This window comes from Typopeltis vanoorti, chromosome 12 (assembly GCF_054136105.1).
Source record: "Typopeltis vanoorti isolate ZY-2024b chromosome 12, IOZ_Tvanoo_1.0, whole genome shotgun sequence".
Classification (NCBI taxonomy): domain Eukaryota; kingdom Metazoa; phylum Arthropoda; class Arachnida; order Uropygi; family Thelyphonidae; genus Typopeltis; species Typopeltis vanoorti.
The window spans coordinates 27,195,567-27,223,220 of NC_143560.1; the positions used below are offsets into that span (position 1 = coordinate 27,195,567).

The 27,654-nt window shown below is 36.2% G+C and overlaps 1 protein-coding gene across 1 annotated transcript in view; it reads left to right on the forward strand.

Moving 5' to 3' along the window:
• Positions 1 to 27,654, forward strand: part of LOC150100645 (dihydrolipoyl dehydrogenase, mitochondrial) — a 233,655-nt gene that overhangs the window by 55,715 nt on the left and 150,286 nt on the right. The window contains exon 4 of the mRNA XM_090402080.1: positions 3,427 to 3,562. Within this exon, the coding sequence (XP_090258206.1) occupies positions 3,427 to 3,562 (136 nt within the window). The remainder of the gene's footprint in view (positions 1 to 3,426; positions 3,563 to 27,654) is intronic.

Genomic DNA, 27,654 nt, shown 5'->3' on the forward strand with positions numbered 1-27,654 from the left:
TGCTCTACCCAACTTTGCATCATCAGCAAACAAGTGAACACTTCCTCTCAAATCCTTTCCAATATCATTGATGAACAAATTGAAAAGCAGTGGTCCAAGAACAGAGCCCTGCGGCACTCCACTAGTCACAAGACGTCTTTTAGACTCCACTCCTGAATAAACCACTCTCTGGTATCTCTCTTTCAACCACCCTCCTATCCATCTCACCAACCCTATATCTATCCCCATCTGCTCCAGTTTACTGATTATGGTTCCATGTGGTATCCTATCAGAGGCCTTGGCAGGGTCCAGTAGTATCACTGTAAACCCACTACCCCTATCCAGTTCAGCCGTCACTGTGTTATAAAACGTGAGCAAGTTACTGAGGCATGATCTACCCTTCACATAACCATGTTGTCCCCCATACAATATCCCATTTTCATCTATCCAATCCTGTATTCTTTTCTTGACTAATTTCTCCAAGACCTTGACAACGATTCCTGATATGCTAATCAGTCGGTAATTTACAACAGTCTTGGAACCTCCTTTATGCAGTGGAACTATTTTCCCCTCTTTCCACTCCCTCGGGACTAACCCAGACCCGAGACTCAAATTAAACAAAATGGTCAAGGGTACTGACAATTCTTTAGCCGCTTCTCGTACGACACGAGCTGGTATACCATCCAATCCCACAGATGTATTGACATTGAGGTTATGCAATAGACTACTCACCTCCTCTTCATTCACCACAATTCCTGTATAATCTACTTTATTCGTTCTGCAATGTCACCACCTGGATGATATATTCTTGCAAAGTGCTCACTCAGTAACTCAACTATCTCAACTGATTCAGTTACCTCCCTACCATCGGCATTCTTTAAAATCATTCTGCCATGTACATTTTTCCTTTTACTTGCTACATATCTAAAAAACTGTTTAGGATTCTCTTTAGCCTGCATGGCCAATGTTCTTTCGTAATCCTTTTTTGCTTTTCTTACCACACTTGTCACCCTTCTGGCCTACGCTTTATACCGTTCATGAGCCTGCTGGTCACCTTTCTCCTTAAATTCCCTCCATAGTCGTTTTTTTTTTCCAGCTCAAGCTTAATGGTGTTATTCATCCATTTAACCCCTACTTGATTTATTATTCGGACTCTAGGTATACAATCAGCCATTGCTTCATGCAAGCACTTCTTAACTACCTCCCATGCACTATCAACTTCTAGTCCTTGCAGTTGTACATGCCATGGCACTGAGCCAATCAAACTCCTAAGCTTGTCATACTTTCCAGCCCGATAATTCCACATGTACCCTGTCATAATTGAAAATTCTACACCTTTAGCCACCTCCCAAGTCAAGACCCTATGATCACTCTCACCGATTGGTGGCAGTGTGGTCATATTTGTTACAGCCAAATCCTCAGATGTAATTACTAGGTCAAGCACCCTCTGACCCCTAGTATTTTCCATTACATGCTGTCGCAGATAGTTATCCCTTAATAACTACATAAAATCCATTTCCTTCCTCCCTGGTGTCCTCTCCTCACTCCAATCAATGCGACCATAGTTGAAATCTCCCATAATAATCACCCTCCTTCCGCTCATTTCTTCTATTTGCTTGTGCATATTGTCACCACCATCTTTTCCATCACCTGGTCTATAGCAGCATCCAATTGTATATTTAGTTCTGCTAGCCACAATCTCACACCAAATGGCCTCAAATGTGCTCTTTTCTCTATCCTGCAATTCAACTTCTATTCTCCTTGGCTGTAGCTCATCAGCTATCATCAACAATACTCCTCCCCCCATATTATTCTCTCTGTCATTCCTGAACACACTATACCCATCAAATTCAATCCCACTAGCTATATCATCTACAGTCAGCCATGTTTCACTAATACCAATAACCTGTGGTCTGGAAGTGCCAACCATGGCCAAAAACTCTTCCTTCTTGTTCCTAATACTCCTAGTATTAGTGTACATGAATTTAAGACCCCCATTAGCCCCAACCCTACCTTGATGTCTTATATTAACTATCCCACTCTGGTTTGTTGTCCTTATTTGCTCTAGCATATTATATTCATTCTTACATTCAACTGCCTCCCTAAGGCCTGTATATCTACTCCCCCCCCTTAACAAATCTAGTTTCCCTGAATTTGCACATCCAGTACATTCAGCAACACTTTCTCAAGTCTTCTTACACCGTAACCATTCAAATGCAAGCCATCCATCTTATATAGATCCTTTCGCCCATCAAACTCACTCCACACGTCTACAAATTCCACACCACTCGTCATACATAACCCACGCATAAAGTCATTCGCAATTATAGCCCTCCTTTTAAACATTTCACTGTCATACCGTGGCAAAAGACTAATCATTCTAACTCTCTCACTCTTTTCTTTTGCTACCTCAAACAATTCATTCAGGTCTTCTATCATTTCCATTTTATCTCCTTTCAAATCATTCGTACCTGCCACAACAATCATTCCTTTCGCCCTTTCCTTTTGCTCTCTAATAGACTCAGTTACATCCTTTATGGTTGCACCAGGTTGGTACGATTTTGTCAAATCCTCTACTAACACACCTCGTACTAACGAGTCTCCATACAGCACTCAATCCTTCATTTTGTTCATGTTCACATTCATACGTCTATTTTTCCTGTCATACCTTTTATTATTGGTTGGTTCATTCAGTCGACTTTTGTTCATGCACTCTAGCTGCGGTTTTGCCCTTTCTATCACATCACACCATTCAACAACGCAATCTCACTCAATGCATCTATCTCATCTTTTTTATTCTCTGAGAAACCATTAATACTATCATTCACACTTTCTACATTCACACTCTCATAATTCTCATGTACAACCTTGCCGTTTCTTGTCATATCGCTATTTTCTTCATTCTGAAGTTTGACAAAAATATCACACTCACGATCCGAAATACACTTCAATTCCTCATTCTCCCTACATTTTCTACACACATTCAATTCTTTATTATCTTCTATCCACACTCCGACCGCACTCCGCAAAGCGTACATTTCACAGCTAGTACACTGACTCATTTCTTTTATACTACCGTTCTTTGATAAAGATGGCGAACCATCATTACTGGCCGCCATTTTCCTTCGTACAGGTGCCATAATTATTTGCAACGTGTTTTATCAAATAATAAGTTATAACACACCAAAAACACACAAACAGACGCACTAAAATACGCAAGGCAAACAAAACTACGCAATATTAAGTAATTTTATCATTGATAACTGAAAATAATACTTATCTTATCAGGAGCTTGCACGAACACTACACACTACGATATAACCTCGAACTCATGAACAGTTTCAGTTAACTACATTTTAAGTTATCAGTGATATATGTAGCTCAAATGATATTAGAAAATATTATGGATACATTTTTTAAATATTTTTTATTATTATTTTTTAACAGACAGTGTGTATTGAGAAGAATGATACTCTCGGTGGTACCTGCCTAAATGTAGGTTGTATCCCTTCTAAGGCATTACTTCATAATTCTCATCTTTATCACATGGCACACACCGATATGAAAAATAGGGGCATTGAATGTAAGTAAAATATGGGTTGCTTTTGTTATACACCCTCTGTCCAAAAAGAAACCGAACTTTTCAAAAATGAAAGAAACTAGTGGCGTCACCTGTTTTATCTTTTTGTTGTCGAAAGCGGCAACTTTCATTAGTGTTGTGTCAACTGTTTATGACATTTATTTCATTAGAAGCCGAGTTATAGTGCCAAGGGTGACAGTGTGTTTTGACGAACGGTCGGAAAATGAGTTTAAAGCAAAGAACTCCGTTGACTTTTGTGTTAAACCTGGTGAAAGTTTTACCGAAACGCATCAAATGCTTCAAAAAGCATAGGTGATGAATGCTTATCAAGTACTCAAGTTTACGAGTAGTTTAAGCCATTTCAAAGTGGTCTTGAGATGCTTGAGGATGACAAAAAGCCGAACCGTCCAAAAACTGGACTGAGCGAAGTTAACATCCAAAATGTGCATGATTTCATCAAAGAAAACTGAAATCGTCCCTGAGATGGATTGAAGATGAATTGGGGATTCCAAAATAAACTGTTCACAGTATTTTGACTGAGAGTTTGGACCTTCGTAAATTGAATTCGCGATTTGTTCCCCACAAGTTGACCGATGACCAAAAAATGTATTGAATTGAACACTACAAGGACCTGATTAAAACTGCTCATAAGGACTCAAACTTCCTTGAAATGATCGTCACTGGTGATGAAATGTGGGTTTTGAGTATGAGCCTGAAACAAAGTGCTGAGTGGAGACCACCAGAAGAGAGGCATCCGAAAAAAAAGTTGCTTGGAGAAGTCAAAAGTAAAGACAATGCTGATTTGTTTCTATGATTCCAAAGGCATTATCCACAAAGAATTTGTTCCGCCTGCCTGCCAAATGGTCAATGGTGAATTTTATCTTGAAGTTTTGAAGCAACTGATAGTGAGAATTCGTCGCGTACAGCATGAATATCTTGATGCAGGCAGCTCGTCACTTTGCATGATAATGCACCATCTCATTGTTCGAACCTTGTGAGACAGTTTTTGAGCAAAAACCAAGTTTATGTGTTGGATCACTCACTGTATTCACCTGATTTAGCACCCTGAGACTCCTTTCTCTTCCCCCAACTTCATTTGCCGATGTAAGGAAAGCGATACAACACCATTGAGTTCAAACAGCAGTAACCACGCCTCAACAGTATCCCAAAAACCGACATAAACTCATTTAACGAATTAATTGACCATGCCAAACACTGTATTGAAGCTGAAGGAGAGTATATTGATTGAAATAAATTATTTGAATAATTATAATTGGCCTGTGTTTTATTTTCTATCAAAAGATTTGGTTTCTTTTTGGACAGAGGCTGTATATTATATTATTATTAAACACTTTCCAGCTTAGAGTTATATTTCTGTATCTTCATTTATCTATCTATGCTTAACATCATAATAATCATTTCCTAATATGTATTATAAAGGATACTATGACAGCACTACATAATTAAATTTGCTCTATTATTAGCTTGCTATCAATAATTTTTTTCAAAATCAATCTATTATTTTTCAGGTCTCTGGTATCATCAAATCTTTGAATGTTTTAATTTTCAATTTTAATATTTTAATCTTCTAAGGCATGATATTAAATTGTATCAATATACCTAGATCATCTTTTTCCAGCTCTTTTTCCTGCCATCACAACAGGTTTGCTAAACTTTCCTTCTATTCTTTTAAATGACCATATGACATGTGAATGAGCTGTTGGCAGTTGTTCGTCTACAATTTTGTGGTTTAATTCATAAAATCAGAGGATCAATATAAATGAATTATTTGTTTATTTAACTGTCAGTATCTTGCTAGTTTTGTAAGGATTTTTCAATTGAAAGTGAATTAGCTGATATCACAGAACTGACAGTTTTCCCTCCTCAAAAACAGGCAAATTGGCTAGAAAAACACACACACATACACACTGCAGACCTAATATTTTGGCCTTGTACTGTAAAATTCGATGTAGCTTAGAATTTTACTAGCGCTTTACATTAATTTTTACAGAGGTCTCATCTCAAACAGTTGTGTTGTAAGAATAAACTTTGTATAAAGAATGTATTTAGTCAGATGGGAAATTAACCTGTTTAAATGTAGTGAACAAAGAATGTCTAAAATTTGTAACAACAAGAGAAAATGCTGTGTCACTGGAAACTGTATGTTAATGTTTTAATTAAGTGCATGGGAAACCTTTGTTTAAAGCTCTGTATATGTCAACCTTCAAGGTCATTCTTAAAAGGGTTGGCGTGGATCAGACAAGGCTCTGCTATCCGACAAATCGGATTTAAGTGCGCTTTAGATAATAAAGAAATAGTCGGCTTTAATATCAGATCAAGGAGTTGCACCAAATTCTTCGGGGGTCTCAACCTTTCGTGAAAGGTCCCAGAGATGGAAAAATAAAAGGGCACTGAGGAGAACATGGATAACAGCAGTTGAAAATAGAGGACACAACTATATGGCTAGGGCACGCAAGGAGTCAGAGGGAGGCAGAGAAGAAAGGGACGCCGGTCTACTAGGCTGTCTAGATCTTGGACGTTGCTGTGGAAATTACCGAAGCTATCACCCGAAGAGCGGACTCCAGCGCCAGGAAAAGAATGCATTGACATCTGAACGAGACTGAATATGCCCCGCACATTTGGACCCCTGCGCAGGAACCCATGAGTCCCAGAAATAAGCATTCCCAAACCCTGCCAACACCTTGATGAGATGACGGTGAAGCAAGACACACACTGTAGAAAGAATCTAAGGCCCGAGACAGAAGAAAAGTCTGACAACTCGAGCAGAACCTTGAATGAGGGCAAGACCCAGATGACAGAGCCTATGTGAGTTTTTTCCAATTTATGTTCTATGTTTCTTTTATGTAATCTAGGAGAAATAATTTAGATGGACTGATAAGATATAAGGTACTAGGAATAAGCAGTGTCTATAAGAAAGCCTTTTAGTTTGTTAGTAATTGGAATACGATTGTAAGATAACTTGTCGTCATCATCATCAAATTTCTGCCATATACCCTCAAGGGGGTATACAGGATATGATAGTATTACATGAAAAAAAATTACATCATTACTAACTTCCCATCTACAATTTTCCTCCAAATCAGTCTGTTACTTGTCAAGACTCCAACATTATCAGATCTTATATTTCTATCATCTAAGGCACTTTGTACCATATCAATCCACCTATATCTTAGTCTTCCTCTGGGTCTTTTTGCTGCCAACCTGGCAGAGAACACTTGTTTTGTTAATCTTTCATCGTCCATTCTGTTTACGTGACCATACCACCTGAGATTAGCTCTGCTAACACATTCCTGGATGTTGACAATGTCAAGTTCTTTCCTAATATCCTCGTTTTTAATATGATATTTCCATTGATGCCATCTGTTCACTCCTATAATCTTTCTCAGGACTCTCATATCTGTGGTCTCTAGTCTTTGGTCAAGTGTTTTACTTCTGACCCAGCTCTCAGATCCATAAGTTAAAACTGGTTTGAACACTGCCTTGTATACAGCTATTTAGTGTCCCGACTAATTTCTCTCTTATTCCATATGAATTTATTCAATTGACTTCCCACCATACCAGCTTTGCTGATTCTGTTGTCTATTTCTATATTTAATTTACCATCTTCAGTAAAAATCGTGCCTAAGTAGCTGAAATATTTTACTTGTTCCACAGGTTCTCCATTCACAACACAGTTGACATTTTCAATGATTCTGCCTATTTTCATTGTCTTTGTCTTTTTATTGCTGACCTTCATACCATATCTATTACAACAATTATTCAATTTAGTCAGAGAATCTTGCAAACTTGTAGTGGATTTATTTAGAAATATAACATCACCCGCTGGAGCATCAAACACTGACCAGGCATGCAGTCATCAATATTCCTAACTGCATGTCTGGTCAGTGTTTTTTACCACTGTGGTATCACTGTTTGTTTCATTTAGCAGTTTTTCAAAGTAATTACTCCATACTTCAAGGATATCTTTTTCTACCCTTTTCATGTCACCTTTATCATCTCTAACTCCTTTTACAGCACTCTTTCCTCCATTCCTAAGCTTCTTTAACAACCTCCAGAATATTTTGCCACCTTCTTGATATTTATTTTCTATATTCTTGCCAAAGTCCTCCCATGACTTTTGTTTAGTTTTACATAGTGTTTAGCATTCTTGCATTTGTTTCTGTATTCTCTAAGAGCACAAGCGGAATTATTTGCCAGGAACTTTTGATATGCTTTCTTCTTTTCCTTCACTTCCTTTTTAACTTCCTGTGTCCACCAGGGAGTTCTTTTTTTTCTTCTTGCAGACAACCTCACCACATGCCTCTCTAGCTGTATCAACCAAGGTTTTCTTCAACGTTTGCCACTGAATCTCCAAGGTTTGATTCCTGTTCTCAAACTCTTTCATTTTTTCTTCAATAATCTTTGTGCATTTTAGTCTACAGTTCACATCTGAGAGCTGCTCAACTTTTATTCGCTTTAAAACTTTCTTACATGTTATTCTTTTCAATATGAAATTCAATTTTATCCTGCTCAAGACTAAATTGTGATCACTTCCAATTTCAAATCCTCTGTACACTCTGGTGTCCTGCACCAGGGAGAAAACATCACTATCAACAATAACATAGTCAATGAGACTTTTCTTATTCCTTGCCTCTTTTCTCCATGTGAATTTGTGCACATTTTTATGTTGGAACATGGCGTTAGTAATAACCAGGCCATGTCCTGAGTAGAAATCCAACAGATATTTGCCATTTTTATTAGCTTTACTCTTTTCTCCAAATTTTCCCAAAATATTTTTGTTATGTTTCACAATCATTTCCTACTCTGCTATTTAGATCCCCAACAAGGGCCAACTTTTCCTTTTTCATTGTGTCAGTTGCTTTTTCTAAAGCCTCAAAAAATTCCTCCACCTCTACCTTAGTAGAACCTTCTGTGGGACCTAAAGGCACAAATAAGTCTCAATATTTAGTTCCCCATTCTCATAATTGCCCACATTACTCTACTTGAGACTGACTGCCATTCAAGAAGATTAGCCTCGTATTTTGTGTTCAATACTATGGCTACTCCTTCTTTTCCTTGATTGTCATTGCCTGAATATAACATTTTGTATTTATTGCTCAGAAAGATCTCACAGTTTTTGTCTTTTTTGTTTCAGTCACCCCTATTATGTTGGTCTGATAGTTATCTAATTCATCAGCTAGCTCCATTTCTTTGCCATTCAGGCTTCTTATGTTGATAGTGCCGATCTTTAACTCTGGTGATGTTGAGTTGGGGTTTGCTTTCAGATTTGTTCCAGTAGCTGACTTTTCGCTGTTCGCCCTGGTTCCCTGGCAAAAACAACGGGGTTCTTGTTTAACCAGGCGATGCCCCAGCTGGTATGAAATTTTGTCATGTCATACCATCATTTTTTATTTTGGTTTAACCAATAAGATTACAATTTGTTCGACTAAATCCCAAATTGCCAGCCCATCCTCGTTCGTTCAGTATCCAAGTGGATACCCAACAGGATGCACCATTTGATAAGGTGAGGATTGGACATTAGATCAGAAGCCCTGGTCGGTTCTACGCATTCCTTTAAAGGCTATGTGGATGTCTCCTCTCAGTTATACAGCTTTGACCCTTAAGCACCCTTAGCATAACAAGTTCATATCTTTATGAATAGATTAGAATTGTTTTTTTTTTATAAGCAGAGAAATAAATGAATATTCATGCTGTATAGTTTGTTTAGAATTGCAAAGGGAAATCTTTTACACTAAATTTTAAAGGATAGGTAGGGAGAGTAACCTCTCAATCATTCAATTGATGTACTTTTGTATTAGTGTAAATAAATGTGTTTTGATTATATGTGAACAGAGTGCTGCCTGATCTTTTGATTTACAATGCACTGTTCCTAAATAAACACAGACCCGAGAGTGGGAAACAAATAAGGTATTAGAAGCGTAATTTAAGTGCATATAGACCACGACTGTTTATGCTATTTTATTTGAAAGAATTTATGCTAGAGAGAGAGAGATCTGCCAGCCGTATTACTGAGTCTTATGCCAAGAAAGGAATACTCGTGCCGCAGTCTGAACAAACATATTTTCCAGTACTCCTTGGCATACGACTAGTAGTGCGAAAGGTGGAATAAATTTTTATATGAAAGAATTAGTCACTAAGAAGACACAAGATAGAGTAAGAAGTTAGCAAGGATGGAGAATAATTAAGATAATAATTAAGATATTACAATGGCACAGCTGATGACATAATAAAGTAGTAAATAATATTAAGAGGCAAATATATAGATTAAAGTTTACAATAGTAAAAAAAGAGTGTACGTTTACAGTATCCTTAGTTACTTTTGCCATAATTTCAAATAGACCGACAATTTGTTATTAGTAGGAACAGTTTTTAAAAAATTGTAACAATACGAAGAATTATAGTGCTAATTTAGCACTATTCATTGTTGTAAAGAGAAGTTTACAAGTATTAAGTTGACTTAAAACCACCGTCTCCTAAATTTTTGATAAATTAATACAGCTGGTTGATTAATAAAACATTAATAAATGTTTCTTAGCTGCTGTTGATTCCAAAAATCTCTCCTACTTGTAACAACTTCTGTAACTCTTTTGGTTTTTTTCATCTAATTCTGTGTGAAAATTGTCATAAGGTATGGTCTGCTAGTCATAATGATAGCAATGAATGTATTTCTTATATTTTCTGAATCAAATTTCAACAGAACTTCTTGTCTGTAGTAAGCCAGTTTACAAGTATGCACAATTTAAACAGTGTTATAGAGGATAGAGTTTGTCCTTAAATGAATGGAGGAGTGCTAGTTTGATATATGGTCTGAGTGTGGTGAGGAGCTAATATGTATTAATCACTTTGGATGTATTTTTAGATGTGCTCTGTTTATAAGGGATATAGATAGTGCCAAATCAGGACTTTAGTTCTTTGTATTGTTCCCACTAATAACCATTTGTTACATTGTATGTTGTGAGAAATTGTTTATAGTAGTGTTTTCTGTAGTGTACATCTACTGTATATTGTTCTTTCCATGTGATGTCCTAATTTATGCTCTAGTTTTTGAACAGATTTTCTCTTAAACATTCACATGCGTACCACAGTAAAAAATAATATTTATTTTACAAATATTTCATTTTATGTATTGTAAGACAATATTGTGAGAGTGAAGAATGATATGTAAGACAAAATATTTAAAAACTTTTACTGTGGCTCGTGTACATGTTTAATTACGGAAACTCCATAGGTCTCACTCTACAAGAAAGATTTTTCCTTGACCTCTTATCATATGCCTTCCCAGATCTACATAACTTAAATACAGATCCTTGTTATGTTAAACTGATTTCGTAATTGTTTGTTTTGAAGTAAAAATCTGATCCCAACCCATATTTAACATGAATACAGCTTATTCTTTTCCAGTTTTCTTAGCCTTTTCTCAAGTATGCTTGCATAAATTACTTACCTAGAATAATTATAGGAAAATTCCCCTATGATTCACATATTCAGTTTTATTTTCCTTTTTAATAGATGCCATTTTATAGATGATATGATTTTTTTTTTAAAGAAAGGTGATTTCCCCTTTTATAGTTGACAGCTCTTCTCCATTCATATGGAATTTGACCTTCTGACCAGTTTTTCTGAATTATGTTGTGTTTCCACTTTAAAATTTAAAAATTTTATAAAAATCATGTTTGTGCATTTCTGGTCAAATATAATAATCTGTTCCAGCTCCCTTTTCACATTTCAGAATAATGATAATTTTTTTCTGCAAATAATATCAGATACTGATTACTGTATTCCCTTTGGATACTTTCTGTCACTGCTTATCTCATTTCATAGTTTTTCAAAGTAATTACTCACTACTTCAGTATTATCTTTTTTTTTTAATTTCCTTGTTATCATCTCTGTTTCCTTTTACAGTACACTTTATTCCATTTCTAAGTTGTTGTTTTTTTAATCATCTCCAGAACATTTTGCCAGCTTTGTAATATTTGTGATATTCTTCTCAGTCTTCTTATGACTTGTTTAGCTATTTACATAGCTTTCTCACATTCTTTTCTGTTTTCTTGAATATCACGTGGTGACTTGTAGAAACTTTCAGTGTGATTATTATTATGTGACACCTCCAGGGAGTCCAAAGACTCATCGAGGAAGGATGCCTTCTCTACAACTCTGTCTCCACCACTCAATCCACCAACTACAATGAACACCAATGCCATTTACCACCCACCATCAACACTACTAGTATTTTCACAAACATCCATGCTCACAGTGGGAATTGAATCCACAGCCTTTTGGCTGGAGAGTGGATACACTAACCACTTGGCCAAACAGGCCGGCATTCTTTTATTTTATTTTATTTTTTTCCGTACATGCCTCTTTTAACATCTTGAGTACCACAAAGTTGTGATCTTTCCATTCTTGTCAACAACCTCATCATATGCCTCTCTAGCTGAATCATTGTTTTTCTTCAGATTTGCCACTTGGTCTCTAAGTCTTATTCACTCTTTAATTTTTCATTAGTGATATTTCTGTACCTTAGTCTACATTTAACCTTTGAAAGTGCCTCCGTAGCACAATTGGAAGAATGACGGTACATTGCGCCCTTTGATTGGAATAGGCCTAAGTTCGATTCTCATCGCGACGGGAGGAATCTTTATCTGGACGATTTTCAGTCGAAGGTGAATTAGCCGATCTCATACGGAAGTAGCAGGGTTTTTTCTCCCAGAAACTCTGGTATTTCATCCTGCATACAGACAAATCGCCCTTCAGAACACACGCAATTTACAGACATAGAATACCAGTTGTGGTGGAGGTGGGCAGTAGATGGCGTTAATGGAGATGATTTGTAGTAAAGGTTTGGTGTAGTGGTTGAGACAGTTGTAGGTGTCCTCTCGCGATGAGCCTTCATGCTCCTTGGGAGTGTCAGGAATAATAATAATAATAAAAAAACTGCTTGACTTAGGTTTTTTTTTATTTATTTATTTATTTTTTAACTGTTTTTTCATATTTTTCTTTCAGTGTGATAACTTTTTTTTATCCTACTTAAATCTAAATACCGATTGCTTCCTGTTTCTCCTGTCAAGGACTTCTTGCATTCATCCAAGGACTCGTATCCTTTCCTGATATTTGCATGCTTTTTGCATTAACCACCCAAACAGCCACACAGATAAAATATATTAAACATATACATTTCGTATCCACTGTATTTCTATAACATCCAAATGTCATATTGACTTCAATGGATACTTCGCATCCATGTAATTGTGGACGTATATACGTGTCAAGGCCAGTGTGATGGTTATATTAGAGTATTAACTAGAATAGCCAGCTCTTAAAACAAATCGAAGGGGTAGCAATGTGCTCTTCACTTTTGTTCCCAATGCTAACTTTTACATGGAATCTTTTGAAACCTTGCCATTTAACTCACCCCCCCATCCCCCAATGACTGAGATATATAAACAACACTTTTGCCATTTGGTTGCATAGCTCACAGGCTTTTCCTAACTTTTTACAGTTCCTCAACAATATCCATCCCTGAATTACTTTTACTGTTGATGAGGAAAAAGAAGATGCTCTTGAATATTTTAATTACAAGGCAACCAGATATGTCCCTTATGTGTTCAATCTTTTGGAAGTCTGCAAACTTAGCAGATACTCACATGCCACTACACATCACCATTCTGTCGAGAATCTTGGAATTTCCAAGACTTTTGCCTCTCGAGTAGAGTGAATTTTGTCCTCAGGACCTGCATCGCAAAACAACACATTAGCCTTACACGTTTTTGAGCAGAACAGTTACAAAAAAAAAAAAAAAGCCTCATTAAACTCCTTAAAACCACCCTACTACACTATATCCTTGCCATACATAAACAGTACAACAGATAAACTGGGCTCACTCTTTTATCCACTGTTCGTGGTATAGGGGACTTCCCAGTGATGGTACTAGCCCTTTTCATTCATCCTCTTTATGTTTGCTTTACTTCCTGTATTCTCTGCTCTAGTTCTGAATCTTTTTTACTATCCTTTCTTCCAGACCACCATTACTGGGATCCAACACCCTGCTGCCTTATTTGCTATGCAACATCTGGAAAGTGGGATCCTGTAGTCTTGCACTACTTTGGCAAGATGGGCAATCCTGGATGGCCTAGCCAGGATCAATCGACTAGTGGGCTTGCCTGCAATGGTCATTGGTGTTGCAGTAAGTTCTCTCACCCCATGGTCTTGGATTGGGATCCAAGGCTTGCTGTGGTGCTGGTATAGCATCCAGAGTAGTCCTGGCATTCCACTCTAGAGTAAGAGTACAATCATTGCTTGTCAGTCAGTGGACACCAGTAGGACTAACTACCAGATTCTGCACTTCTCTATTCACTCTCTTCAGGAGAGTATTAGGTATCTCCTATTTATTTATTTGTGGCACTGTTGTAAAAGTTTTCAACCAGTTTTCAATAAATGTAATTCTTGAGAAGATTTTGGAAAGAATGTGGAAGATAAATGTCACAAAGGTAGCAAAACATTTCAGAGGCTACTAAAACAGCTTAGAAATGGAAGATAGAAGTGAAGTATGGTGGCCTTTCCTGTATAGCTAGTGTCCACAGTATGGTCTGCACGTCCTGACTGGGCATAATGGTACTTAGAAATTCTGTCTGGCTGTCCTGCCTGTTTGGTCATAGTAGGACAGCACTTTTTTTTTCTTCTTTTTTTCTTTTTTTTTTTAATGTGGCTTTCACCCACAAAATACTTCAATAAACCTATAGCACATACTTTGGGTAGTCTGAGGATTTTTTCCCCACATTTTTTATTAATTTAATTATTATCATTTTTTTTTGTATTTTTTCATTTATTTTTTATATAGTCTGGAAACCCTGCTCCAGAGACCAAACATGGGATGTTTTCAAGCTACTTTAGGCCTTCAGTAAGTGTAGCAATAGTCTCATACTGGGTGATGAAAGTCCTCCCACCTGAAGGTCGAAAATGACTTTAAATCTCAAGCATCCATGCCTGTAGCAGGATTCGAATCTGCAGACTGTTGGTTGGAGAGCAGATATGCCAACTACTCAGTCAACCAGGCTGGCACTGCAGAGTACTTTGTGTATAGTAGGCAGATCTAAGGACTCCAGTTGGTCTTTGGTTGAGTGGGGAGAGCAGCAGATAATGGATACCAATTTTTGTATGGTTTGTAACTGGTCAAATGGTTTATCTTTGCCAGCTTATTCAGAAGAGCCTCAGATATATAGGACAATGACAGATTTGGTGCCTGTGTTTTAGAGGTGATGGTTGTGGTATTGAAAATTTCTGATTTGGTAGGGATTATAGACATTGGCTAAGAAGGTGTAAATGTAATCAAGTTCAGTAGCGATAGCATTGCTATCAGAAGAAATCAGTTTTGCCCTATTGAAGAAGGTTTTTATAATTTTATACTGTCGGGAGGCAAAATGTGACTATCTGCATAATAATAAAAATTAGTAATGGAATGACACGTAAGGAGAAAATATTTATCATTTGCAGAGTTTTTAGCTAGGTTTCCTAGCAGTTGTTAGTGCATACAGATGATAAAAGATAAACAAAATAGAACAATTAACCTGCAAAAGTATATGTTATTAATTGCAGGAGGATAACTCTATCTACAAGTATTAGAATTCGAAGAATAAGTAATTATTAATTCAAGAAACACATAGGAATGAGAAATGTAACTCAGGATGGCTTCCCAAATTTGAGAAATTTTAAGGCAGTGTACTTGGAGGGAGAGCTGATTAAGAAAAGATTCAGAGTATTGGGAGAATGATGAGGATTATCTGGGATTCAGTTGGATTGGTGAACAGTTTGTATTAAATAACTAAATTACTGATAACAAACATATCAGCTTCTTTTCCAGCTTAGTGTGTAAAGTTGAAGGGAAGCCAATCTGAACTATAGATGTTAATTACCAAAGAAGATTATATGACTATTAAGGTAATTAGACTGTATGTGATACTTTCAGAGATAGTCAAATGAATTGGTAAAGTCATTATAGTTAGGAGATTGGTAGAAGTAACAAAGTGGAGTAAGGAAATCTTGAGCCAAAGAGATCTATAAAGGAGATTCCAGGTCCATCAACCTTTGGTATTGGATATCAGACGTGACAAAAGTGCAGGTCTTTTTATGAAAGGCAACTTGAGAGACATGAGGAGGAAAGGTTTAGGTGAGGTGAGATACTGTTTCAGAAGATGCCAGTTGTGGTTCTGTGATGAATGACATGTTGTGTTTGGATGTCTGTAGGTGGTGGTGGTGCACACCATTGATGTTAGAATTAAGACCACAGATGTTGATGAAGTCAGTCTGGAAGTTTTTTTATTGCATGGAATTATATATATATATATATATATATATATATATTTTTTATTTATTTATTTTTTTTTTGAGTGTCTGTGTGTGTGTGTGTATATATATACATACACAAGGGGGGGGGCTGAAAAGTTCTAAAAACATAAATTATATTAAAGCAACTGATTTAACCACAAGAAAGAACATATCCTAAAATCTTTTAACCCCCATGTTTCATCAAACTGTAATAATTTGTTCTTTTTCTTTTAGGATATATAAGAAGATGTCAGAGGTTTTGAAGAAATTCGAAGACAGAGGTGCGAATCATCATCAAATTTTTTGTGCTGCAAGAAAAGTCCACAACTGAGATTCACCAAACTTTGTGTGAGCCCTTAGGGGATTGTGCCCAGCATATCCAACAGTTGCCAGATGAGTCGTCAAGTTTAAAACTGGGCACACTGAGACAACAGATGTCCCTAGGGTAGGAATATCCGTGGAATGAGTTTGGGATCATTATCCACCAACATCTGGACATGCAGAAGCTCTCAGCATAGTGGATCCCCAAATATTTGAATGCTGACCAAAAGAGAGAATGTGTGCTGTCATAAGGGATTTTATGTCATTTTGAGAAATCAGGTACAAATTTTTTGATTTGCATTATGACTTTTGATGAAGCATGGAGACAACGGTTTTCATGGCCAAAGAAGTTCTGAACCCAAAAGTCAGCAGACAAAGTTCTTGCATTGTCTTTTGGGATGTGATGGTGTAATCCTTAACAAGTACCTCAGAAAAGGTGAAACTGTTATTTTCACCAGCAGTTTATTCAACAGCTCTGAAGGAATTGAAGGAGGTACTAAAAGAAAAATGTTGGAAAGATGTTGCACGAAACTGAGCAGAGCCTTGTTTTTTGCAGGACAACACATCTGTTCACACTAATCATGAAACCCAACAGATAACACAACTTGGGCTTTCAATGTCTGTCTCATCTACCATACTTACCAGACTTGGCCCCATCTGACTATTTACTATTCCCAAATTTAAAATAAAAATATTTGAAAGAACAAAATTTACCACAGATGATGAAGTCATATCTGCAACTGAGGACTGGTTTGTGCAACAAGGGAAAAACTTTTTTCTCAGATGATGCAGCAGTGTTGTAACAAGTGTATAACATTTTGTAGGGGAATATATAGAATAATGTGTAAGTTACATTGTTCTACCTCAATTCCTTTATGGTGATTATCACAACTTTTCAGCACATCCTTGTGTATATATTGCAATTTGTTGGTGCATTTTTGTTATTTTTAGAGATTTTTCTGGTTTTTGTGGTAGTTATTTTTTGACTGCAGGGACTGGAATATATTATGTTGTCTATCATAATTGCAAGTAAAATAATGGGAAAATTTTAAAAGTGGGGACATGCAGCTGAGTTCAAGAATTTGGTGACTCTACTCCCCCACACACAGAGTGCCCAAACTCCAACCATGGCCTCAGATAGTGCTTCCTTCAAGCTATACTGGCTCCCTAGTTAAATAATTATGGTGTGGACAGACTGAACAGGGAGGCCTTCATCCTCACTATATGTGGGAAGAAGGGGAAGGGAAACAAATTGGAAACCCTCTTCTAGAAACAGACATGGTAAAGGCCACATCATGCCTCTAATAAGCAAGGGCGGTGGTGTTTCACCACCCATGAAAGACATCTAGAGGCCATGGTGGAATTTCCTCCAACTATGGAAAGTATGCTTTTAAGGCAGCATTTCACTAGGTCCCATTTGTGAAAACATGTCGTACCAAGGGAAGGTGGGGATGACTTGGCTGGGAGAATCTATGTATTGTATGATCACCAGCCCTTAATGTTAAAAATTAATAAAAAATAAAACTTTACCATATTTTAGTAAGGAAACAGTCATTTCGATTTAAGTTTTATTGGTGTAGTAGCTCTTGACATTACATAGGAGTGCTTAGATTTAAAATGACATCCATGTAAAATTCTGGTCTTTGGCCAGAAGATCCTGTGTCCCGTATTGGCTCTGTGCTTACTCAGACACACATTTGTGTGTGTTTGGGGTGGGGTTCTTATAGAGGATGTAGGATTGATGTTCTTGAAGTCTCTTCTTGTTGGAATGCTCTATTTGTCCAAAGTATGAAAGAAGGTAATTACAAGGAACTTGGCAAATGCCTGCAAGGGAAAGAGGAAACTGTTTTATCCTTGGTGATAACATAGAGGAAAGTTTATTGACAGAAAAGAAAGTAGACACAAAGTTATTTTTTTCAGGATCATTGAAATTGGTTGTGAGTTTTCAACAACATAGAAGATTGGAATTCTGTGTACAGAGTTGGAGTTCTTAGGAATAGGCTATACATTTCTGTGATAATTTTCTTTGGGTTGAAGCCATTTTGCTGGATAATTTCCTGCCCATAAATTCCATGTTAAAACAATCTTCTCTTTTCCTCCCAGGTGTTTATCAGGTGCTTTGTATTACCTTCTTTCATATATGACATTCCTACATTTCCTGTAAGAAATTTCACAAGTCTGGTCTAGCTTAGCATGGAGTCAACATAGAACCTTAGCATGGACCATAGAATCTTCTGGTTGAAGACCCATCTTTTATGCAGTGCCATTTTAAATTTCAGAACTTATTCAAAGAGGAAATTCTTAAAGTGCTACTTTACTACCGAGACTTGAATCAGAGTGGCCATGTTTTCTTACCAAAAATATGGTAATTTTATTCTTATTAATTGTAAATGAGCTTATGTGTTATACTAACTGTACCATACCACTTTAACACATCGCTTGTATCACATTTGTAAAAAAGCATGATCCATAAGCTTCATATTGAAATATTTATTTATATTCATTAGTAATAAACCTTTTTGCAGTTCTGTACCATATTTTGGTGTCTATGGCACAGACATCTCTTAAAGGGCATTAATGACAAAGGCTTGTCAGAATTACTACTGGAAAGTTTTATATGGTTCATTTTTTTTTTTTTTCCCAAATTCTTTGTTTATTATTTTATTTGAAGCATGTGTTTGTATTCCATACATAAATTTGCCTTGTATTCTACTATGACCACACTATGACATCATCATGATATGTGATGCTTCCATGTTGACAAATCATTTTCATTAAGCCATTTGGATGGATGGATGGATGGATAGATGGATATATACAGGTATCCCTCGATTAACACGGTTAATTAATCCCTCGATGTTACCGCATATATTAAAATTGCGTTAATCAAATCTAATGATGGTAAAAATAACAATTCGTCCATGATCGATTACTGTATTTATAATTCGTTTTATATGGTACTCTTTTAGGAAAGATAAAAAATGAATGCAAAGTAAGCATTTAATAAATACTTGTACCTACATTATTTACTGCAATTATTTTTATCAAAAGAAGTTATCAAGAGTCGTTTGAACAGTTTTAGTTTTTTTCTTATCGGCATAAATTCTACGATAACAAGCAAAATGATTCTACAGACCCCAGCAAACAAGCAATAAAACAAAGAAAAAACACTGCAAATATAATACATGATGGTACAAATTCAGAAAATTTCATTTCCTAATATAGAGACTACAAGAGTCATGCCGATTATATATAGCAACTAAAAGTTTCGACAGATGCAAGCGTAAGCAACCTTATGGGCAACTCGAAGTAAAGGTGGAGTAAGCTTCAGGTCACTTTCCTGTGTATTTTCCATAATGTAAAGCACATCTCCTAGAGGACATGTATGATAAATAATGTCAGTAATACATGATGTTTATTTATTTTCAGTTACAATCTAGAAATTATTGAACAAAGAATAATATTAAAAAAAAAAAAAACTAAACCATACTATACTGACATCGGAGGTCGCGGTATCTCAGATACAGTTTACTGTCAAATATCACAAACCTTTACATAACGTGTTAAACCAAACTGACAGCAAAAACAGTGCTCAATATCATTCATAACATATGGCATAACTACTTATGACCTCCAAGCTATACACTGAATTGTGTAAGAATATTTATATATATTCAACATTTTGCATGTATCTGTCAGATCAGCTGTGAGCTCTGCAGGGTTAAAGGTGCATTAATCAAAACTCTTGCCGCGTATATCAAGGGATTGCCGCAATTAATTTCGCAGCGTTAATCAAATCCCGCGTTAAGCAAGGGATACCTGTATATATATATGTGTGTTAAAGTAATAAATCCGGTTATTAATAATTACCGGTTAAAGTGAATAATTTAGTATTAATCACTTTGACCAGTAATTATTAATAATTCCTAGAGGAGTCTGGTAAATATAATAAAAACATGTTTATAGGTTATATATATAGGTTTTCATTCTCAATAGAAATTATAACAGCTATAATATTCCGGTTATCAGTTAGGTTAGTTTATAATGAAAAAAGTAAGGAAAGTACTTCTTTTGCAATCAAGAAATCAATTATAGAATGAAAACCTATATAAATTAGGTACAAAATATTCTAAATTTAGGTGGTCAAAGTTTCCAATATTGCAATTGTACAGCCTAACCTAACCTAACCTAACCTAACATAACCTAACCTTTATCGGTTAGGTTAGTTTATAATGATTTCTGATTTCATTGAGCGCAAAAGAAGTACTTTCCTTATTTTTTTCATTATAAACTAACCTAACTATAATCTTATAATAAGATATTTATCTGCTATCTTTTCTTTTATTAAATAAAATATTTTTTATGAAACATGTTTTTATTACATTTACCAGACTCCTCTAGGAATTATTAATAATTACCAGTCAAAGTGATTAATTCTCATAAATTATTCACTTTAACCAGTAATTATTAATAATAACTAGATTTATCACATTAACCGTAACATATATATATATAACGACTTGTAGCATTCTTATGAACATTAATAGGGCATATAGTTCAATGCAAAAGTTAAAAAATAAAACAAAATAAAATTGAGAAAAGGTTGGTGATAGTCCTTTGTAAATTTGCTAACCGTATGATGTTTTAATAAGCAGTTGCATAGTGCTTATTAACAAAAAAAAAAAAAAAAGATGCATAATAAGTGAATGCAGTTTGTGCCATTCAAAAAAATACTAGGAATTTCTCTGACAAAAGTACAAAACAAAATAATTTTATCTTTATAATTTTTACACCATTTTTCTGCATTTTAAAATTTAAAAGTTTCTTTCTTACAACTTCATCTATATTTGACAGGCTGACTTTCATAAGGTGAGAGAAGAGCATAAAGACTATAGGTTCCTCCATTCAGATAAGTTGGTATCTTACTGACTAATTGTATAGAACAGTGCTGCTACAATTGTTACCAATTTGAGCTCTTTTTTTTTTTCCAAATAATCCTGCAAGTTATTGTTTAATTGTTCTTACTGAAATATAAATAACTATATATCTGTTTACCAGATATTGAAGTTATCGTCTACAATTTTTTATTTATTTCATATCCAAACACAAGTAGTAAGTAAGTGGTACAACATGATTTACAACAAATTAGGATACATTACAATGAGATTAGCTTAGATTTAGTAGGTGAATTATACAGGGAATAATAATTAAATATGAAATAAAGGAAACTATACATAACTTATATACAATAAACATGGTCAGATGTTCCTCCAGTACCTTGCACAATCAACTGCTCTTTCTGTGCAGGATATAAGGTCCTCTTTTGCACAAGGGGATGGAAGAAAGGGACAAGAAGAAGGTGTTCCATGGACTGGGTTGTCCCACACTCACAATTGTCTGGGCCAGTGAGGTAGCTCCATTTGATGAGGTTTTGTTTGCAGCGTCTTGTCATCCGGAGCCTGTTTAGGCTTTTCCAAGTATTCCAATCCAAGTGGGCACCACATGGAAGATGTTTGGCTGTTGGAATACCAGTATTATTTTCAGATATAGTGCAATCCATTGTTGAAGTCTTGTCTCTGGGAGGTTTTTAGGTAGTTCAACAGTTGTCAGGAAGCTATGGCGGGATCTTAGTTTTTGGGGCACTGCAGTCTGGCTGTACAGTGGGTGGCATTCATCATTCATTTGTCTGCTTCTTTCATCAGCTGAGAATGCAGATCTTCAAATTGAAGGGGGTGCAATACCAGCCAAAATATTCAGGTCTTTTAGTGGTGTTGGTTTCAGGCATCCTGTAATTAAGCAGCAACTTTCATTCAATGCTGGGTCAAGTTTTTCAGCATGGCAGGATCTAGACCATACTGGGCAGGCATATTCAGCAGAAGAATAGCAAAGGGCCAAGGCAGAAGATCTCAGTGTGCTAGGGTCTGCACCCCATTTGGAGTAAGTGAGCTTTCTTAGTATGTTGTTTCTTGCATTCACTTTTGCCTTTGTTTTTTCTATGTGGGTTTTATATGAGAGGGTGCGATCGAGAGTCACACTGAGGTAGATTGGTAATATAGAACATTTCCAGGAAATGTTCTATATTAGAGCCTTCCCAAGAAATCTGTAGCTTCCTGTTGGCTTCCTTATTGTTAAGGTGGAAAAGGCCAGTCTGGGTTTTCAAGGGGTTTGGTTTTAGTTGATTGCTGGTATAGTATGTGGTTAGACTATTTAAGGCAAGTGATAGAGTAGTTTCAATGGATTTGAAATTTTTTGCTGAGTAGCTATGGCAAGATCATCAGCATAGATAAAATTTCTAGTTCCTGACAAGATGGGGAAATCATTGACGTAGATGTTGAAAAGTAATGGTGATAACACACTTCCCTGGGGGAGGCCATTTTTTTGGTGGTGCCAACAGCTCTTCCTATCCCCAAGGTCCACGTAAAAGCGTCTGTTTTCCAAGAGTGATTGGATCAGGAGGACAAGGCGATAGTCTCCAGTTATTTTGTATATTTTATTTCTGAGTGTGAGATGGTTTATGGTATCATATGCTGCAGTTAGGTCTACAAAGACTACACCTGTGGCTAGTTTTTGCTCATAACCATTTTCTATATATTGAGTGATGTTGAGAATTTGTGATGTGTAGGATTTGCCTGGTCTAAAGCCAGCCTGCTCAGCAATAAGATGGAGTTCGATAAGGGGTTGTAGCCTATTTAGAATTAATCATTCATAGAGTGATTAATTCTGAATAGGCTACAACCTACAATGAACTCAGGCTCTGAAATAGCCTGAGTTCATTGTGAACTGAAATAGGGCTGAGATATCGGGAGGAAACTTGGCTTGGATGAGCTCTATGGTTTCTTTGAGTGGGACATTAGTGAATAGGGAGGAGACATTAAAACTGACCATTATGTCAGTGTGTTGGAGTGAGAGGTTTTCTATACTGGCTTTAAAGTGGGCTGAGTTTTTTATGTGTGATGGTATGTTGCCAGTATAGTGTGTGAGCGTTTTGGCTAAATGTTTGGCTAATTTATATGTGGGGGAATCAATGCCATCCACTATGGGACATAATGGCACATTTTGTTTATGTATTTTTGGGAGTCCATATAATCGGGGGGGGGGGGTCTAGAGTTGTAAGGTTTTAGTTTGTTAGTGACTCCCACAGGCCAAGAAGTGACTTTCTTAAGGAGTCTGTGGAGAGTTCTAATCTGAAAGCTGGTAGGATTATATTCAATAGGGAGCTAAGTGGTACGGTCTAGTACTAAAGCATTAAGCTTACCTTTGTAGTCCTCACACACTATACTGGCAACACACCATCACACATAAAAAACTCAGCCCACTTTAAAGCCAGTATAGAAAACCTCTCACTCCAACACACTGACATAATGGTCAGTTTTAACGTCTCCTCCCTATTCACTAATGTCCCACTCAAAGAAACCAGAGAGCTCATCCAAGCCAAGTTTCCTTCCGTTATCTCAGCCCTATTTCAGTTCACAATGAACTCAGGCTATTTTGTTTGGCAAGGAAAGTTCTACAAACAGATAAAGAGGACAGCCATGGGTTCACCACTTTCCCCACCCTTGGCCAATTTCTTTATGGAGACCTTTGAAGAGAAAGCCTTAAACTCCGCCCCACAAAAACCCACTATTTGGCTTTGTTACATGGATGATGTGTTTGCTATTTGGCCACATGGCTCAGACTCACTCCACTCCTTCCTAACACACTTAAACAACCAACACCCCCAGAGTCCAGTTTACCTTAGAAAAAGAGGAAAACAACACTCTCCCCTTCCTAGACACTTTAATCACCCGCCAGCTTGATGGATCTTTGGTTTTTTCTGTTTACAGAAAACCCACCCATACTGGCAGATACATTCACCAATATGGGGTTACAAAAACACTATATAACAGGGCAAAATTAATCTGCTCAGATGACAAGGCCCTAACTACCGAACTAAGCCACATCCACAACACTTTCTTAGCCAATGGCTATAACCCCAAAAAAATCCCAAAAATACAAAAACCAGTAAACCACAACCCCTCTCCCCCCCCCCTCCTCCACAATAAAGATTACACCAACTCTACACCATCCCCTACATCCAGGGCACCTCTGAGAAAATAACCAATATCCTCAGAAAATATGACCTTACTTCTTGTTACAGACTATATAAAAAGTTGGCATCCCTTATCCGCTCTACCAAAGACCAACCACTTCCCCTAGACCTACCTGGTGGTGTATACCAGGTCCCTTGCAGATGCAAATTGTCCTACTTTGGCCAAACAGGCAGAACAACAAATATCAGGATTTCAGAACACAAAGACTACATCTGGTTTCACCAGTACAGCCGCTCTGGGCTGGCAGACCATGCCTTAGATACCCACCATAGAATTTGTTGGAAGAAAACAAAAATAATACACCGCAGCAAGTTTAAATACGAAAGATTATTCGAAGAATCTTCAGCAGCTCTAAAAAACGTTCCTAACCTCAACAAATTTGGGTGCATGAAACTACCCCGAATTTGGGAGACCTACATTTTGAGAACTTCAGCCCAACTGCCAAGACAACCAAATTAGCCTGCCAGAGGGCACCATTAGGACTTTAAGAACAATATTAGTTTCTTGCTTTCTTCCTCATTTGCTTTTGTTAGTGCCTGCGTGCACATACCATATCTTTATGTTCCTGAAGATGGCAGCGTGACGTTGCCGAAATATAGAAGTTATTTATTAAAGTTATCTTTAATTAATATACTTTATATGCGTTGTTAATTCCGTAAACTAATTACCAGTTATGTATGACCAACGTATAAGCCTTGCTACTAAAAATATAATAATATATACTATATTATGCATACAATAAACACTGTAACTATAAAATAAACAATCTAAAAACTTACGTAAGCATCTTTTTCGCTTGTCCTATTATAATTACGTAATAGTAAAATAGAGGGGGGTCGATAAAACATCAAGAAACTCTTGAAGGGGTCGACAGTCAAAGAAGTTTGGTGACCCCTGTTCTATTTGAACAGTAATGATTTAACAGCTATTTCATAAAACATATGGCAAGTAGAATTTTAAGTGTTTGGTCATTTTCCTTGGAAATCTTTTGTATAGGAAGAGGAAAAAAGTTTGAATCTTGAAGGAGAAAGAAAAATATTTTTTTATGTAATTTTTTGAGAAGCATTAAAGGAAAAACATTAGACAATATTTAAAATTGAGGATTTTATTATCCAATTCTGGTCTTTTCATATCTCTTACTATGAATTTGGAACTCTATGGTTATTTTCATGAATTTTGTTAGAGGAAGTGGTTTTTAGGATAGGGAATTTTTTTTTGCTGAAGAATAAAGAAACTGTTTCTTTCAAGAGAAGTCCAGATGCAGTTAAGAAACAATGTTCTTTTTAACTGGTATATTTTTTGGCCTGGATAAAATGTAATTTGTTTAATTATTATTTTATTAGATTTTTTAAGATGAGTTTCTGTTGTGGTTAAAGTTCAGAATATTGTATATTTCTTTTAATGTATCTTAGTAGTATTAAAATTTTTTTCGTTTTTGTAAATAGAAATTTGAAGACTCAATTTACTTAATTATTGAGGAAGTTAAGATTGATTTTTAGGAACAGAAGAGAATTATCAGCAAAATATGTATATCTAGGTTCTCACTTGTGTACTTAGTTATAGAAATCTTGTAATGTTTTTTATCAGCTGTTGTTTTTATAATATTTTTCTATTAATCAATTTGTAATATAGTCTTTAATATATGATCATTATTCTCTATACTACTTTTAGTATTCTTATTAATCTTTTCTATTCTATCTTTACACTTATTAATTCTTACTATTTTATATTTCTCAACTTTAACTTCCTATCCTTTATTAACTTGACTCTACTGGTTAGTGTTTTTTCTGATACTGGGAGAACTCTGGAAATTTATTTAGATTAATCGACTGCACCACCAGTGCTCTCCTTGTGGTATTATATATAACTATATTATCAGTAGAGTCCACTCTGAAATTATCCTAAAGCTTATCTTTACAGTTGTGACTAACATTAAATTCCTTTGCTCACAGGTTCGTGTTTATTTTGAAACAGTGCATTATATAAAGATCAGGCAGCACACTTTCTAAACAAAACAATCATGTTTATTTTAACTAACTATAATTATACAAAAACATACAATAGGAAAGGGTTCTCTCCAAACTCCACTCTAAGCTTAAAACTTCACAATTTAACATTTAGAAAATGCATGGAGTCATGCAACATATTATATCAACATTCAAAGAAGCTATCAGCCCTTCTCAATTCAAGGAATATCATGCTAAATAATTTATAACAATTATGGTTCTCTCTTAACTCTTCTCTAAGCTTAAAACTTCAGGTATATAACATTCAGAAAATGCACAGAGTCATGCAACATATATTATCAACATTCAAAGAAACTATCAGCCCATTTCAATTCAAGTATTAACATGCTCCATAATTTATATCAATTAAATCTAATTATATTTGGGAACAAACTATTCTTAGACTACTTGCCAGTCCTGAACTATGGCCAATGTTAAGTACAATAAATGTCCCATGGATTCTTAGTCACTTTCACACATCATAATCAAACACATTAAAAGTTACTCACCTATCTTCTTTAGCACTATTATACACCCTTTCCTAGTTCCTTCTTAGGTTCCTTTGGCTTCCCATCCGTTTCAGGTTTTAACTTCCATGCAGATATTCTGTCGTTACCGGCATTTCACTTGTATGGCTCGCGGGGCCTGGAGCACATTTCTCCCAATGTCTATGAATCGGTCGAAGGGATCCGACGATCGAGGCACTACACAGACTGTCCTGTTGACAATGCATACTGGTCCTGCTTCTCTTCTCCCTCAGTAGTTTCACGGCTCCCATGGCCGTCCCTCGCGGCCTTCAACTGGACACGATAAATTGACTCGATCTGAAGTTCTCTCCTCTATTCCCTCTCTATTCTCTGTGTCTTTTCTTCATTCTTAGATGACCTTTATACAATTTCTTCGAATCTCTGGACGAAGGGTCGAGGCCCCCAAACATTCCTGTGCAAACCGTCTTGACCTTCACGTTAAAGTTAACTTTTATTTCTTCCTGAATACATACACTTAATCCTATTTACAAAAAGCTGAACTGCTTCACAACTATGCTGCCCCTTTTACCACCGTCCTTGAAGGTGGTACAGGCTGACTCTGTGCACATTAAAAATTACTTACTTTGTATACAATCCCTACATCAGTGCTATGCCGATTTCTAACGCATTGCCCTTGAATCTTATATTTAAATATTTTCTGTTTTGTACATTCTAGCATGTTAATTCCTTGGGATTAAACTCATGGGCTTTTAAGATATTTACATTGTTAATACAAAATTTCTTAGGCTTGTTTAAGAGATGCGACCTCTGTAAAAGTCAATGCAAGATAAAGGAAAATTTCTACTACA